This window comes from Chenopodium quinoa, unplaced genomic scaffold (genome assembly GCF_001683475.1).
Source record: "Chenopodium quinoa cultivar QQ74 unplaced genomic scaffold, ASM168347v1, whole genome shotgun sequence".
Taxonomy (NCBI): Eukaryota; Viridiplantae; Streptophyta; class Magnoliopsida; order Caryophyllales; family Amaranthaceae; genus Chenopodium; species Chenopodium quinoa.
The window spans coordinates 4,153,889-4,171,361 of record NW_018744704.1 but is presented as its reverse complement, the minus strand read 5'-3'; the positions used below and the strand labels follow the sequence as shown (position 1 = coordinate 4,171,361).

Below are 17,473 nucleotides of genomic sequence, written 5' to 3'. Positions count from 1 at the left end.
AGTACTTCTGTAGAAGGAGATTTTGTGGTGTTACAACCACATACAATTTGACATAACAACATTTCATTGGTTGTTTAAATGGGACCCAAATTCCACTATCTTTTAAATTTCATCTAAATTCAAATTAAATTTCAATTTAACCTAATATTTGAATTTCAAATTTTATTTGTCATTTCCAATGCAATATATAATTTCTGAATAAAAAATTCCAAAAAAAAAGTCATTTTACATTTCATAAACACCATGAATAGGAGCCATAAAAGATGAAAAAAAACGTGAATTTTGTATACGTGAAATTATATTTTTCATCATGTCCCAGTTGTTTTATCGGCCATTTCGCCATGAAATGATTTTACGTGGTCATGTAATTGAATTAACAACATATACAGGGCTTTAAGTTTTCGATTTTCAACTGTTTAAATAGAGTATATTCCCATCAATTAATTAATCGTTGTGTAATCAGTTGCAGAAGATATTGCGTAAAATAGCTTGTGGCTTTAAATGAGTTAATCTTCATTAGTTAATCGTCAACAATAATTGAAATACGCCTTCCTCCCCTTTTCGATTAAACTATTGAAATGAGTCATCTTCTTCCTCTTCTCGTTTTCTATTGTATTGGAATTTGTGTAGAAATACATTAATTATTAAAGTCATTAATAGTCAAAGACGTATACGTTAGTAAATAAGTAGGAGAGTTAAACGACCTTAGTAATGTGGAAAAAAGGTTTAAGGTCAGCAAAAATGGCAGAAAACTAATACTGAAATATTAATTCTAATAAAAAAATAAAGATAATTATCTTTTTTTTTATTAGAAATTTTATCTAAATATCTACAGAAAACTAAAAGAAATTTAAAATTTATTTTATTATAAAAAAATTCAAATGAGAAATAAATGAATAGAATAACGTATATATAATATTTAATATAATATATAAAATATTTAATAAAAAAAATACAAATAAATCGTGTTTGCGAGTACGTATAAGGTAGTGTTTAGATTTCAATGTCTTTTTGAAAATAACAATCTTAATGCATATACCACAAAAAAAAAAAAAAAAAAAAAAAAAAAAAACAAAATTAATAGAATAAAACTCCAAAGAAGCAAAGATTGTGAACCAAACTTATCTCTTGAAATTTTTTTATATAAGATATTGTAGCGATTAGATTTTATCTTCAAACTGAAATTTTATCACGTTTTAGAGTCACATTCACAAAAATAATATATTTTAATTTCCGATTACGTGCCAAAAAACTCTCATATTAAGATTTAGGGCGTCATCAGGAAGTGTCTTATTTTTCGTGTCAAAAAATATCTCGATTCGCGTGTCATGATTTTTGTAATGAAAATTATTCGAGTGATGTTTCAGAGTCATTTTGGCCTTTTTTAGTTCCAAATAAAGCTCAAATTTGGCAAACAAAAAGAATGTAATGCCTCGATTTACATATCAAGAAATAATTGACACATAATTGACCCATATATTATAAAAAGAATTGTAACACTAAATACAATTATTTATTTCTTAAAAAATATTCTTGTGAAATATACTATACATACAGTTTATATAATTTGCTAATAGGTAAATGATTTCAATGTTATTTGTCGCATGTAATAGGATAAAATTATTACTGCTTTGCATTTATATGATTTTCTAATGGTTAACATAAATTAGTATATTTATATTTAATTGACAGAGGGATGGATCGATCGTTGGACAATCACCATAAGCCAAACAATATTTCTACCTAAACCAACCTAAGACAAGTCTAGGGTAAGTAGAGGATCGTATCCATAGGGAATGGGGTATGAGTACACCAAGATTATGAAACAGTTGTATGTAATCTAGTTCGGTCACTGATTGGGGGTTTTGATTAATTAACTACTATGAGGACAAACACAAGGGGGAAATGGGTATTGACACCAACCAAACCAATGGATCAAAACAATAGGCAAGCATGAACACAAATTGGGTGATAGAAAGGGCATTCAACATTGCCTTCTTTCGAAGCCACAACACTAAGCATTCCTAAACCAAACTCAACTAACAAGATAGGTCAACCAAATCTTAACGTTGGGAAGAAGACTACTAACTCGGGTTTGTCTTTCGATCGGGCCAAGATAGCTTTAAGGCACAAGTAATTGGGATTTCACACCTAATTATCGCAACTAAGACTATTACATCATCCAAACAAGGAACCGTAATCAAGATAGAAATTCGGTTTAACCATACAAGAAAAGGTTCACAACCAAACTTCATCTTTCAATGCAAGCATAGAAATGAATACATGAGCAATAAATGGCCATCCAATTACACATGCAATTAGCCATTTCTTTAACAATCAAACATCAACCCAAAATGAACATGCAGGCACACTATCAATAAACCCATAGCTTGGTTGGGTCTTCACCCAACCCCTAGCTAATAAACTACTCACTAAACATGGTGAAGAACAACATAGCTACAAGTTCTAATTCTAACATCAATCTAACAAGTTGAGAGCAGTATAAAATCTAAGTTGATTGAACATGCAATGACAAATAATCAAGATTAGAGAAGAAATTATCAATTCAAAGCAATTAAAACCAGAAAATAAAGAGTAAGAGATAGAGGAAAGAGATTACTATTGAAGCTTCTAAGTTGAGAAAATGTTGAAATTGAGAATACAAACTTAAATTAATCTACTTCAATGATTGAGTTTGAGAGAAACTAAGCTAATTAATGAGAGTCTAGGGAACTAACTAAGAGATAAGAGTCTAAGAAAACTAAAGGAAGAAAAGATGATCCTAAAACTGAAGCCAAGGGTTGTATTTAAACACTCTGAAATTACATTGTAAAATCGTCAAAATTGGGCTACAAAACAGTAGGAGTGCCCGCTCCAGGTCTTCCTGCGTGCCCGCTCCTGCCTGCATTAGTGGAGGTAGGAAGTTGGAGAGCTGGGAGGAGCACCCACACCTACTTGGATGCGTGCCCGCTCCACCTGAAAGTCAGCAAGGCAGATTATAGAGCCTATATTAGGAGCGCCCGCTCCTATCAAGGTGCACGCCCGCTCCTGCTGGGTGCATGCTTTCTCTAGAGGTCTTCATACTCATGCTACTTAACCAATTTCTCATTGCATCTACAAACATGAACACACATATAAAAAGGAACTGGGAAAGCCAAAAGATATAATCATGCACAAAGAGAAGTTGGATGGGGGGTTAAAGAGGGGAATGATGAAAGGAATGGTGTCCTTCCAACAAGTGTATTATTCTGATAGAGGGTTCAGAATTATTACAGAGCTAATTCTTCAGTAAGGTCAAGTGATCGGAATGCCTATGTGGAGGCCGCTTCCGATCAGTAATATTAAGGTATAATTAATATTACAGCTTAATCTTAACTGAACCCTTTGGGTCGAACCCAATCGAACAACTGATCCGAGACGACGAATTAATCCGAAGGATTTAATGAGTCGACGGAGTTTTACGAATACAGACGTCGGATGTCGAGCCTAGGGCGTCGAGACCGAGCGTCGCAAAATCACAAGCAACAAGTATGAGCGTAGTATTTCTACCTAAACCAAGTACTCATCGCAAGCCCAGGCGCACCATGGTGTGCTAGGCAAGGCAAGAGTGCCTAGGCGCCATCGCAGCCCTAGCATCATGCCTAGGCGCCATCGCAGCCCTAGCATCATGCCTAGGCACCATCGCAGCCCTAGCATGATGCCTAGGCGCCATCGCAGCCCTAGCACCATCGTAGTGCTAGGCACATGCGTGTGTGCGTGTGCGTGTGCACCATCGCCCAACAACCTTGCAATGTAGCACCAAGCATTCGCATAGCTGTGTGCTTGCGTGCGTGCCTTCGCATGGCAGCACCAAGCATAACAAGCTAGCAAGCAGCATTAGCCTCTCTCAGTGCGTGTGCATGTGCACCATCGCCCAACACCAAGCCCAGCATGTGTGGCTCGCTAGCAGCACGCATGCTAGGCCTTGCGTGCGTGAGGAGCTGGCAGGCATGGCTGCGCGTAGTATGCGAGTGTGTGTGAGAGGTAATGCGTGGGAGTGCTAGGTCCAGCGCTAGCACTAGAACGCACCAGCGCGTAGCACTAGCACGCACAAGCGCCAAGCATCGCCTAGCACCAGCACGCACTACCTGACACTGTCTGGCTGGGGATGCAAGGCTGCTGGCTGCTGGCTGGTGCTAGCTGGCAGCCAGCACAACCCTCCTTGAGGTGGTTTGTGTGTGGGTGTGGGGACCAAGCAAAGCCTTGGGGAGCAAGGCTATGGTCCCCCCCACCTAACCTTGGGCATCACTCATTAGCATGTAATTGTGCCACTTGTCGCGTTGTGATTGATTTAATTATTTATTTAATTTGGAATTAAATAAATTGTTGAATTTACCAACTCTCCCACATTGGTGGAAGATTGGAAATCAAGGGTGCATTTCCCTATAAATACCAAAGGCATGGGTATTGGGAATATACAACCTTGAGTGGAATTAAAAGGCAACTCTTGATTTGAGTAAATCTTGATTCGTAAAACTCATAGTTTTATTTGTCCGAGACTTAGGACGCTCGGGTCGGGTTCGAGGGTACGATCCCGTTGGAGACCTCGTAGTTTCGAGGTTCAAGTAAGAGCTCATAGTAAAGCGAAGCACACGTCAAAGGTATAATCTTTTATCCTTAATTATGTTTTAATTATGTTTTGCCTTTTAATTGCATTTATTATGGGGGCGGGTCTTGGCGGGTTTCTTTCCACATAGTGAGAGTCACTACGAAACCCTAAAAATGACTACAAAATTGTGTTAAAAATACCATGATAAGTGGACAAATAAACACTTATCAAATTCCCCAAGCTAGCCAATTGCTTGTCCCTAAGTAATTCACTTAGCATAAAAGAAACCGATAGATTAGTCCGCTCAAAGAAAAGCACTCGTAAAGTTAAAAGAATCCTTAAGCAATAAAACTCGAGCATGAGGTATATGCCTAAGATCAACCACGGTCATGACTAGCCATGGCCTAGCTAACCTTCCTGAATGTACTCAACTTTGGTCCATTCAACCAATCTTACTGCGTCCCCAACACAAAGTTCAAATTTTCCCTAATGGTAGTCTCTCATGACTCCTCGAAGGAGCCGGAAGAAAAATAGACAAATAAAGGTTTTAGAACACTCCACATCTCAATGATAAGTACCCTCTCCATATGCTTGTGAACCAACTCCCTCCACCGACAATGGCTACAACTACTCTTACTAACATTACACAAAACTTGAAGATTACGATAAAGTTAAGACATAGAGGAAACTAGAAGTGTTTTACAATTAAAGCCAAACTAAGATGTATAACATTAAGAGCAAACCTAAAGAGGTTTCTAATTTTGGCCCAAATTACAAACCATGAATAAATTCAAAACAAAAACGCACCCCCAAGCTTGTTTAGTTGCTAGGGTGGTGGCTATTCATCAATTTTTTTTTTTTTTTTTTTGAACATTTACATCACAAACTACTAATTACAATAAACTAAATAAAGAAATAAGGAAACAAGGATGGTATGCCTTAACTTTTTTTATTTTTTTTTATTTTTATTTTTTATTTTTTAGTGAATGAACAATACATAACACCCTTCATCAATACTAAGAGTAGTTTAGGCCACGATCTTGGGAGTTGGTACTCAAGTTCTCGATCTAGGTACTAAATCAAAGAGGATCCTTGCCACTCATTCAAAGTGTAGTAGGCTTGAAAAATATTAAAACCTCACTTTTGGGAACAATGTGGGATCAATTTCTACCTTTCGGGGTTCAAATTCCTTTGATATGGGCGACATCTTCTTATCACAATCCTAGACTTTAGGTCTCGTACATTCGGTAAGGTTATTCTCTCAGTAGCCTAAATTAGCCAATTCTATGTTCAACCAAGGACATCTAAACCATGCTCGAAATTTTATTACCAAAAGAAAGAAAATATCCATCACATACAATCCAATATCATCATTGAGGACTAACCCAAAAGCAAAAAGATTTTTCATTTTTCATTTTTCTGAATATTTTATTTTTTTTTATTTTTTATTTTTTTTATTTTTTTTATTTTTTTTTAATTAGGAGGGGAGAAGAGGAACTAAATAAAGAATTTTGATTAAGGGAAGAGGAACTAGCTAAAGAAGATTAGGAGAGGAGAGGAGGAGAAGAGGAACTAACTAAAGAATTTGGATTAAGGGCTTTGGATTTTTGGGTTTTGGATTTTTGGAAAAGAAAGGAGGCTCATCAATAAACATCATCATCAATGGGAAGCACATAATACCAAGACATGTTCATTAAAATGCAAACATTCAACCATTAATTAACCAACCAAGATAGGCGGAGCATAATCAAATTAAGCACAAAACTAACAACACCAAATTCTAACTCTATACAAGGCCTAAATGTTCCCCCAAGCTAGACATTTAATTTTCGTTCCAATGAAAGAAAATAGGCAATGGCAAAACCTCCCCCAAGCTTGGGATTGGCACCGTCCTCGGTGTCCCAAGGATTAAAAGGGGCGATGAAACGGTAAGTAACATGTCTAGATCATCTAATCTTGCTGACGCCCCGGTGAATAATGAAAGTTGTAGTTAAAATCTACATCACTAGGAGCTGCCGAGGCATCTACATAAGGAGGTAGATTGTAGTTGGGACAAGTACGGTAGTGGCCAAAATCCGGCACACCTTGCTCAATCCAACCACCATCATAATCGGGTGGAAACCTGTAATGCCCCCTGAGGGGAGGATCAAGTACCTTCGTAGATGAACTATCACCACCAACCTCGGGGACGTAATAATAGCTAGGGTCACCCCTATAATCACTACCCCCAAGTTGTGTGTAGTCATAAGGGGGATAGGAGCGAAGCTCCCCAATCGAGCTATGCGAGCCTTGCCAAAAAGGGTAGGTGGGTTTTCCATTGGACCAACCCGGAACCGACCCTTGTTGAACGGGACGGTTGGGATAGTTGAGGTAAGGGAGAAAGTCTCCCCTCTCAACTTTATGTTGATAGTTTCTTTCCGCTACAAAACTTTAATATTCATTGTGTTCTAAAATTCTTTGGTTGGTTAGATTTAGTTGGTTGAAAGCATTTTTGACGTCAAAGAGGGAAGAAATGAGGAGGAACCATGTACCTTAGATCGGGGAATGGAGGATGTACTCATACGACGAGGTATAGGTACATCCTCGTCATCGTCGGCCATAGCTCGTGGGGGTGGATCACGTGGCACTTGCCACGTGTCCCCCACAGAGTTAGCGACCGCCGCATTTGGGAACGTGCAGTAATGCCTCCTATTGACCTTCCAACTAAAGCGATGAATCCGGCCCGGAATATCAATAAGGAACTTCATATCATAAAGTCCCTTGATATCAAGCAAGTTAGAACCATGGACCGGGGTCATTTGGTCTAGAAAAGCGCCAAACCCCAATTTCCTCGCTATAATTGAAATCATCCCCCCACACCTAATCTCACCACTCATCTCTCCATTTACCCTCATTTCCATGCATCTCTTAATGAACATGTATCCCATGTTCACGCTCATTTCCACATTTCCTTCAAATCTTGTAGCTATGAAGAGGCATTTGATCTCCTCTTTTGTTAGTTTCAAGTCTTGCTTAGAGAAACAAGCATAGCTCATGAGTCTCATGAATATTCAAATGACGAGGTGGATAATGTGGCTAGCATGGCTAGACCGGGTCATAAAATTGGGATAACCCACAATGGTGTTCCACCAAACTTGATCTTCATAGCTTGAGAAGTAAGTACCATTGGGGTCGTAGATTTTGTTGAAGGTGGGCCATTGATGAATCATATTTATATAGGTTTTTTTAGGCACGTTTATGCTAGTTTTATAGCTTTTTCTTAGTCTTCTTAGTCGTTTTATATTCCTGTCTGCATAAGCTACCATATGTCTGTCTATTATGCTCCATTTGTGTTTTTTTTAATGTTTTAGGTGATTTTATAGTCATTTGGATGCTTTCGAAGTGTTTGGAGATGTTTCGGATGCTCCTTGAATGGAAGTCGATGGTTTGAGGGATTTATGCTCGTTGATGTTGGCTCTAAGGATTTTATGCATGGGAAAGAAGTATAGCATCCATAAGGGTCGCTATGCATCTTTTAAAAATGAATTTGAGTTAGAAACGAAGAAAAACGAAGGTTTGCAAAGTATTTTTAATGACCTTTTCCCACTATTTTGATCATAACTTGAGTTCTTTAGATTGTATTGAAGCGATTAAAATTGCATTGGAAACTAGACTTGAAGAGCTTTCCAATGATAGGTCAAACGCCCCAAGAAACTTCCTAGAACAAAAGTTATAGGTGTTTGAATCCAAGCGATGTAGTCAGCCACCTGAGGGACATTGCTGCGGGTTTGTCCTACGACCACTCGATGCTCGCTGCTGTTACGGCCACAGGTTTAGTGGAGTGGTTGAGCAGCCTTTGAAGCCACGAGCGGCCTTAAATCTTCACTTCATTCCACGTCATCGATCCACCGACCTTAATTGTGTGCCATATCATCTTCTACCATCCAATAATATTCTAGCTTATGTATTTATTTATTTATTTCTATTTTAATTAGCTTAGATTTAGGATTTAAGATAAATACTTGAGAGGATTTCATTTCCTCTCTCATGCTTTATTTTCTAGATAGAACGCTTCTTTAGTTTTTTTCTCTCCATTGTTGAACCTCAGTTTATTGCTCTTCGTTAATTCAATCATCGAGGTATTTCATTTAATCTTTCGTTCTTTATTTCATTAATTATGAATTATAGTTTATTTATCTATTTTGTTTTGTTTATTTCAATTATGAGTGAGTAGTCGTTTTCTAGGGCTAAGTGAGGGAAGCCATGTTTATACCTTAATTATTTATGCTTATTTATTTATGATTTTATGAATTAGGGCTTGAATAATTCCAATTGATTTGTGCTTTATTGTTTGATTAATCTAATTGGCCAATATCATGAGTTGATTATTTAGCTAATAAATATTGAAAGATCATATTTTTAGAGGCTTAATTACAATTGGCGAATTTGATTTTGTTAGCGACCAAACTACATATGTTAATTTGTAAGTGTTAATTCCCGACCGTAGGATTAACAAGTGCTTTAATTATTCGACCTAGTTTATTTATTAATGAATTGTTTGCATTTCTTGGATTGGTATAAGCATGGTGGACCGAAAGTGTGCCCTAGACCTTTATTTATTTGAGAACAACCGTATTTTTTATTTGTCTTAGTTTAGGTAATTAAATTCTAAATCTCTCTTCGTTTATTAAAATAGTTTATTATAATTGCGCAAAAACTAATAGAACTTGCCTCCCTGTAGGATTCGACCCATATTTGCTAAGTCTCTGCTAACAACAGACACCGTGCACTTGCGGTATAACTTTTTATTCATTAGCCATTCGAAAATTTCGTTCAATCTCGTTAAAGTTAGGACCCTCTCGACATTGAACATCTTAACTTATCTAACACTCTAATGGCTCACCTTTTAGGTTTATGTGTTTCAAAGTGACCGATGAGAGGAAATCGAGAGTTAGGGAAGCATAAGTTTCTTCCCTATTCTTTAAGAAGTTTAGCCAACCGAAATTGTCAGATACTATTCTTATTCCTTCATCGACCCCAAATAGCACCGTTGATTCTTGATGATAGAAACGGGTTGGCATAATTTTTCGATTGGAAAGGTCATTGAATGCTTTCTTACATTGGACATGGACTTTTAGTGTTGGTGGGGGGGTTAGGATTTTCTTGTTGTGAAGGAGTTGGGGATGGTTGAGGTTCACTTGTCTTTCTCTTCTTACTTGCTCCAAATAATTTCTTCATTTTTTTTAATTAAGGGAAAGATTATTCAAGAAAGTCACTCAACAACAAACAACAACACCACACACACCCTTAACTACGAACCCCCTTAAAAATCCAAGTACCTGTTTCACAATATATATAACAACACAACCAAACAATATATCCCAACACACAATTCTCAAACACGATCAATTTCACACAACTCAAATTCACAAATTCACCAAACATATGCAATTTTCAACCACAAATTTCAACTACTCCAAAAGTCATTCACAATTTTCCACAAACAATTCTCATTAAGCAACAATATTTGTTAAAATTTCAACTAATCATGCAACTAACTACACAATTTGTATGAAATTATTAAAATTAAGAAATTTGAAAAAGAACCCTAAGGTTCAAGAGGGAAAGTGAAGCAGAGAAGAAAATTATACCAACTAGAGTATGAAAATACTCTAAATTCCTCCAAGACTACTCAAATTTGCTCCTCCTTCCTCAAGATTTCACCAATTTGAAACCGTTCTTGCTATGGAGAATTAGTGGGTTTTCGGATTCTTGTTCAAAATTTTGAAAATTTGTGATTTTTAGAGAGAGAATTGGATGGAGATTAAGAATTTGTGAATTTTGAGTGAAAAATATGAAGGATTGATGATGTTTTTGAAGAGAGAAGGTAGAGGAAGTGAGGGTTTTAGAGTGAGAAAGAGATGGGAAAAAAGGAGAGAGACGATGAATGTGGGTAAAATGAGAGGTGGAGGATGAAAGAAAGAGATGAAAAGAGATTTGTCAATCTTGAAATATTACTCGGATGAATGTGGAGCAGGTGTGCAAGGTATTCGGAGCGCCCGCTCTACCCTTTAAACTTGCTCACTGATTTCGGGTTCGAAGACAGGAGCGGGCGTGTAGGCGTATAGGAGCGCCCACTCCTAATCAAAATTGAGTTTATGCCTCTAGGTTCAAAATAGAGGAGTGAGCATACACTTGAATCGGAGCGCCCTCTCCTACCTAGTCTGGAGTTCCTGTTGCTGTTAGATCATTTAGGAGCGGGCGTGCAGGTGAGTAGGAGCGCCCGCTCCTAACGTTGCTGGAGATACTGCTTTGTTTGCTTCAACTAGGAGAGGGTGTGCACTTGCTTTGGAGCTCCCGCTCCAATTGCTACTGGAGTTCCAGATTTCTTGAAGTAATTAGGAGCGGGCGTGCAAGCTTCAAGGAGCACCCTCTCGTTACTGGATGGCCGAATCTGCCTTCTTTTCATCTTAGAAAATCACCTACAACAAAAGCAAAACACCAAACAAACACTCAAATTGTTAGAGTGTTAGTTCAAGCTCTCTCATCTCTCAAATGTTTTTTTTTTAAGTAAAAACAAAAATTCTCGGGTTGCCTCCCGGGAGCGCTTATTTTACATCACTAGCTTGACAAAAATTCAAAAAATATCCTCAAGGTGGTATATAGTTTGAGACCATTTTGTCACCAATGTTTTCATTGTTACAAATTGCCATCATGGGCAAAACCAAATTATTTTCATGACTAACACCCACAACAAGTTCATTTTCAATTTTCTTTGAATCCGTCTTCTTCTTTGTTTTTCTCTTTGCCTTTCCCTTCCTCTTCTTCTTGGAAGATTTGGTGTCATCCTCTTCATCCTTGTGAGCATCGGACTCACCTTCTTCAAGCATCGTCTTGGGGCAAGCAAGCATAGCAATCACCTCATCAAACCTATCCAAACCTTGCTTTGACTTTTGAACATCAAAAAGAGGATTAGTGGCACAAAGCATTCTCAAATCATTATCACTAATAGCATCTAGTGTCATGCAATCTTTTTTGGGGGAAGGACATCCTCTCTTGGAATCAATAGTAAGCTAAAATTCATCATCACCCACATTCAATGTAAGTTTTCCTTCCCTTACATTTATGATTGCACCACCCGTTGCTAAGAAAGGTCGGCCTAGGATGATAGGGGTGAGGGCATTTTCCGTCATTTCTAGCACAATAAAATCAACCGAGATGATGAAATTGCTTACCTTAAGAGGGACATCCTCAACCTTACTCTTAGGGAATTTGGTGGATCAATCAGCAAGTTGAAGAGTGACATTGGTGGGTACCAAACCACCTATACCAAGCTTCTCATAAACTGAAAGAGGCATCAAACTCACACTAGCTCCAAGATCACATAAGGCATTTTCAAAGGTAATGTTCTTAATAGAGCAAGGAATAGAGAAACTTCCGTGATCTTTTAGTTTAGTGGGTGAGTGGTTCTTGATAATTGCATTACAATTTTTAGTTAAGCTCACCGTGGTGGACTCACTCATGACAACCATCTCATCCTCACTTGACTTAGAAGACACCTCACATTGTTTCTCTTCCTTAACCTCCTCACTCTTATTCTCTTTTTGCAAACTCATCATGGGTGGAGTTTCATCTATGCTAGTCCCAAATCTAGTCATAATTTCATTACAATGTTCTCTAGGATCAATAGCTTGACTGGGAAAAGAGGTGCTAGGATTGTTACTTTTAATTACAATCACTAGTTGAGTTAATTGAGTTTCTAGCATCTTATTGTGGGCTTGCACTTGCTTGATACTCTCCTCTAAGTCATTGGTTTTCTTTGTTTGCATGTAAACAAATTTTTCCATTGTTGTTTCTAGACTCGACTTAGGAGGGGGAGCTTGAATTTGGAGAGGGGTTGGGGGATAGGAGCAAGGGTAGGTCTATTTCCTCCATTAAAATTGGGTGGGTTATTGTTAGAAGAATATTGACCTCTTTGGTGGTATCTATTGTCATTTTGATGGTTTGCTTGGGTATTTGACACATAGTTACCATTACCTTGGTTCCTATAATTTCCTTGATTATTATTTTGAACATTCCTTTGGCCACTATATTGACCTTGACCATTTCCTTGGGTTTGGCCCCCTTTCCAACCAAAGTTTGGTGATGTTTCCATCCCTCATTATAGGTGTTGGAATAAGGGTCATACCTAGGATTGGGTTGACCATTATTGGTTGCATTAACTTGTTCCATAGAATGGGAGGGGGAACATGAATCATTTATCAAATAACACTCGGAAGTCGCATGATCATCACCTCCACATGTATTACAAGACATCATTTGTATTGACACATTTTCATTAGATGAACTAAATGTATGTGAATTTTGATGTGGGGAAATGGAAAGGGAAGAGGAATGCAATTGATCAAACTAAGAAGACAAAGCATCTAGTTTTGAATTAATCATACTAATGGCATTAACCTCATACCTACCTCCTTTCTTGGAGATGCCCCTCTCGTCGAGACTCCAATCGGTGTAGTTTTGAACTACATCTTCAATGATTTTGAGTGCTTGCGTTAGTGGCTTGTTCATGGTTGTTCCACCCGATGGCCGATGCTCCATCCAACAATATGCGATCCGCTCTCAAAAGACCCATATAGAACCCATGGAGCAAGAGCCAATTCTCCATGCCATGGTGTGGGCATTGTTGTTGATAGCTCTTGAATCTCTCCCAAGCATCATAGAGTGACTCATCAGGCTCTTGTTGGAAATTTGATATTCTGGACCTCAACTCCGCCGTTTCCCTAAGAGGAATGAACCTCCCAAGGAATGCCGAAGTTACCTCATTCCATGTGTTTAATGAGTTTGGAGGCAACCTATCAAGCCAATCACTTGCCTTGACCGTTAATGAGAACTTGAAAATGCTCAACAAAATGTATTTCGTAGTCACTCCATTTGCCTTCATGGTGCTACAACACCGTGTGAATTGCTTAATATGCGCAATGGGATCCTCATCCTTTGCCCTGGAGAATTGGTGACCATCTATCAAGGTGATAAGGGCGGGCCTTATCTCAAAGTTGTTTGCTTCGATAGCGGGAGTAACAATCCCACTTGCTTCTTGATATGGTGGAGGAACACCAAACTCTCTCAAGGTTTTATTTGGAAGAGCCATTTGAAATTGATGGGGAGGTGAAGAAGTTGGAGAATTAGTTCTTAGTGACTCTAATGGAATGGTGCCTCCACTAGACTCACTAGAACTAGAATAAGTTGAATTAGCTCCACTATCTCTCGCCTTCTTTTCTCTTTGATTCGCCCTTACAACTCTTTAAAGCTCAAGATTCAATGGCACAAGTAGAGGTAGTGCTCTATTGCTGCGTTTAGGAATAAAATAAAGAGGACTACATGGGAGATTAGTAGATTAGTCAAAGAGAACAAAGAAAAATAAAGCTATACAAATGAACTAGTCTCACATATTTCATAAGTAACTCAATGCTCAACGCCATTCCCCGGCAATAGCGCCATTTTAACGAAGGGTCAGATCAGTTGTTGGACAATCACTCTAAGCCAAACAATATTTCAACCTAAACCAACCTAAGACAAGTCTAGGGTAAGTAGAGGATCGTATCCACAGGAAATGGGTATGAGTACACCAAGATTATGAAACGGTTGTAATCTAGTTCAGTCACAAATTGGGGGTTTTGATTAATTAACTACTATGAGGACAAACACTAGGGGGAAATGGGTATTGACACCAACCAAACCAATGGATCAAAACAATAGGCAAGCATGAACACAAATTGGGTGATAGAAAGGGCACTCAACATTGCCTTCTTTCGAAGCCACAACGCTAAGCATTTCTAAACCAAACTTAACTAACAAGATAGGTCAACCAAATCTTAACGATGGGAAGTAGACTACTAACTTGGGCTGGTCTTTTCGATCGGTCCAAGATAGCATTAAGGCACAAGTAATTGGGATTTATCACCGAATTATCGCAACTAAGACTACTACATCATCTAAACAAGGAACCGTAATCAAGATAGAACTTCGGTTTAATCATACAAGAAAAGGTTCACAACCAAACTTCATCTTTCAATGCAAGCATAGAAATGAATACATGAGCAATAAGTGGCCATCCAATTACACATGCAATTAGCCAATTCTTTAACAATCAAACATCAACCCAAAATGAACATGAAAGCAAAATATCAATCAACCCATGGCTTGGTTGGGTCTTCACCCAACCCCTAGCTAATAAACTACTCACTAAACATGGTGAAGAACAACATAGCTACAAGTTCTAATTCTAACATCAATCTAACAAGTGGAGAGGATTAAAAAAATCTAAGTTGATTGAACATGCAATGACAAATAATCAAGATTAGAGAAGAAATTAACAATTTAAAGCAATTAAAAACACAAAATAAAGATTAAGAGATAGAGGAAAGAGATTACTAATGAAGCTTCAAAGTTGAGAAAATGTTCAAATTAAGAATACAAACTTCAATTAATCTACTTCAATGATTGAGTTTGAGAGAAACTAAGCTAATTAATGAGAGTCTAGGGAACTAACTAAGAGATAAGGGTCTAAGAAAACTAAGGGAAGAGAAGATGATCCTAAAACTGAAGCCAAGGGTCGTATTTATACACCCTGAAATTATACTGTAAAATCCGTCAAAATCGAGATTCTGAACAGTAGGAGCGCCCGTTCCTCAGGCCAGAGCGCCCGCTCCAAGTCTTCCTGTGTGCCCGCTCCTGGCTGCATCAGTGGAGGCAGGAAGTTGGAGAGCTGGGAGGAGCGCTCGCTTATACTTGGATGCGCGCCCGCTCAACTTGGAAGTCAGCAAGGCATGTTATAGAGCCTATATTAGGAGCGCCCGATCCTATCAAGGTGCACGCCCTCTCTTGCTGGGTGCATGCTTTCTCTAGAGGTCTTCATGTTCATGCTACTTAACCAATTTCTCATTGCATCTACAAACACGAACACACACATAAAAAAGGAACACGGGAAGCTAAAAACTATAATCATGCACAAAAAGAAGTTGGAAGGGCGTAAAGAGGGGAAAATGACTAAAAAATCGTGTTAAAAATACCATGATAAGTGGACAAATAAAACACTTATCATTAATTAGGAGTTTTATAAATAAAATAAAACTCCAAAGAAGCAATGATTGTGAACCAAACTTATGTCTTGAAAAAAACTTTTATAAGTTGTTATAACGATTAGATTTCATCTTTCAATTGAAATTTTATCAGGTTTTAGAGTCACATTTAAAAAAAAAAATTAAATAAAAAAATAGCATTACAAGAGTTACTTTTGAGTGAAAAATGCTTTACCATGGAGAGTGAAAATAATATGCCAACAATTACGGAAAACAACAAGGTGTCTCTTATATAAGGAAACGGAAAATGCTACACATACAATTATTGTAGCTGAGGACCACAATAAGCCTTTCTTCCCTTCCGATAGAACTATTGAAATGGGTAATCTTATTCCTCTTCCCATTTTCAAAAGAATTTGGAATTTGTGTAGAAATACATTAATTATTAAAGTCATTAAAATAGGTAAAGCTGTATATGTTAGTAAATAAGTTGAAGAGAACGACCTTAGTAATGGCTAAAAAAGGTTTAAGATCGGCGAAAATACCAGAAAACTATCTAGCTGAAAAATTAGTCCTAAAAATAAAATATTATCTTTTTTTTATAAGAAATTTTATCTAAATTTCTTCAAAAAAATAAAAGAAATATGAAATTTATATTATAATAAAAAAAAATCAAATGAAAAACAAATTAAAGGAATAGAAAAAATTATATATAATATTTAATATAATATATAAAATATAAAATATTTAATTAAAAAAATACAAACAAATCATGCATTGCACAGACCTCGTCTAATGATATAATATTTGTAACTAGCATTATTTTAGCCAGCTGCAATTAGTGTTATAACAACTATCATACTAAGACAATATGGTCTTGTGTATCATGTTTGAATCGTCTATTTTGTTTGCGAGAACGTAAAAGGTAGTGTTTAGATTTCAATGTCTTTTTGAAAATAACAATCTTAGTGCATAAACCACAAAAAAAAAAAAAAAAAAAAAAAAAAAAAAATATCATTAATAAAATAAAACTCCAAAGAAGCAAAGATTGTGAACCAAAGTTATATCTTGAAATTTTTTACATCAGATATTGTAGCGATTAGATTTTATCTTCCAACTGAAATTTTATCATGTTTTAGAGTCACTTTCACTAAAATATATATTTTAATTTTCGATTTACGTGCCAAAACAACTGTCATAATAAGATTTCGGGTGTCATTAGGAAATGTCTCATTTTACGTGTCAAAAAATATCTCGATTCGCGTGTCATGATTTTGGTAGTGTCGAAAATTATTCGAGTAATCTTTCAGAATCATGTTGGCCCTTTTTAGTGCCAAATAAAGCTTAAATTTGGCAAACAAAAAGAATGTAAATGCCTTGATTTGTATGTCAAGAAATAATTGACACATAATTGACCTATATATTATAAAAATAATTGTAACACTAAATATAATTATTTATTTATTAAAAAATAATCTTGTGAAATATAATATACATACAGTTGATGTAATTTGCTAATAGGTAAATGATTTCAATGTTATTTGTCGCATGTAATAGGATAAATTATTACTGATTTGCATTTATATGATATTCTAATGGTTAACATTAATTAGTATGTTTATATTTAATTAAGAGTTTTATAAATAAAATAAAACTCCAAAGAAGCAAAGGGATTGTGAACCAAACTTATGTCTTAAAAAACACTTTTATATTAGATTTCATCTTCTAACTTAAATTTTATCAGGCTTTAGAGTCTCATTTAAAAAAAATTAAATAAAAAACAAGAGTTACTTTTGATTGAAAAACGCACTACCATGGAGAGTGA

At 36.7% G+C, this 17,473-nt stretch overlaps 1 protein-coding gene across 1 annotated transcript; it reads right to left on the bottom strand.

Moving 5' to 3' along the window:
• Positions 1-11,847: 11,847 nt before the first annotated feature.
• LOC110702999 lies at positions 11,848-12,414 on the bottom strand. Its single transcript, XM_021880756.1, has one exon. It carries the CDS (start codon positions 12,412-12,414, stop codon positions 11,848-11,850), a length of 567 nt encoding a protein of 188 aa, XP_021736448.1.
• Between the last annotated feature and the right edge of the window lie 5,059 nt (positions 12,415-17,473).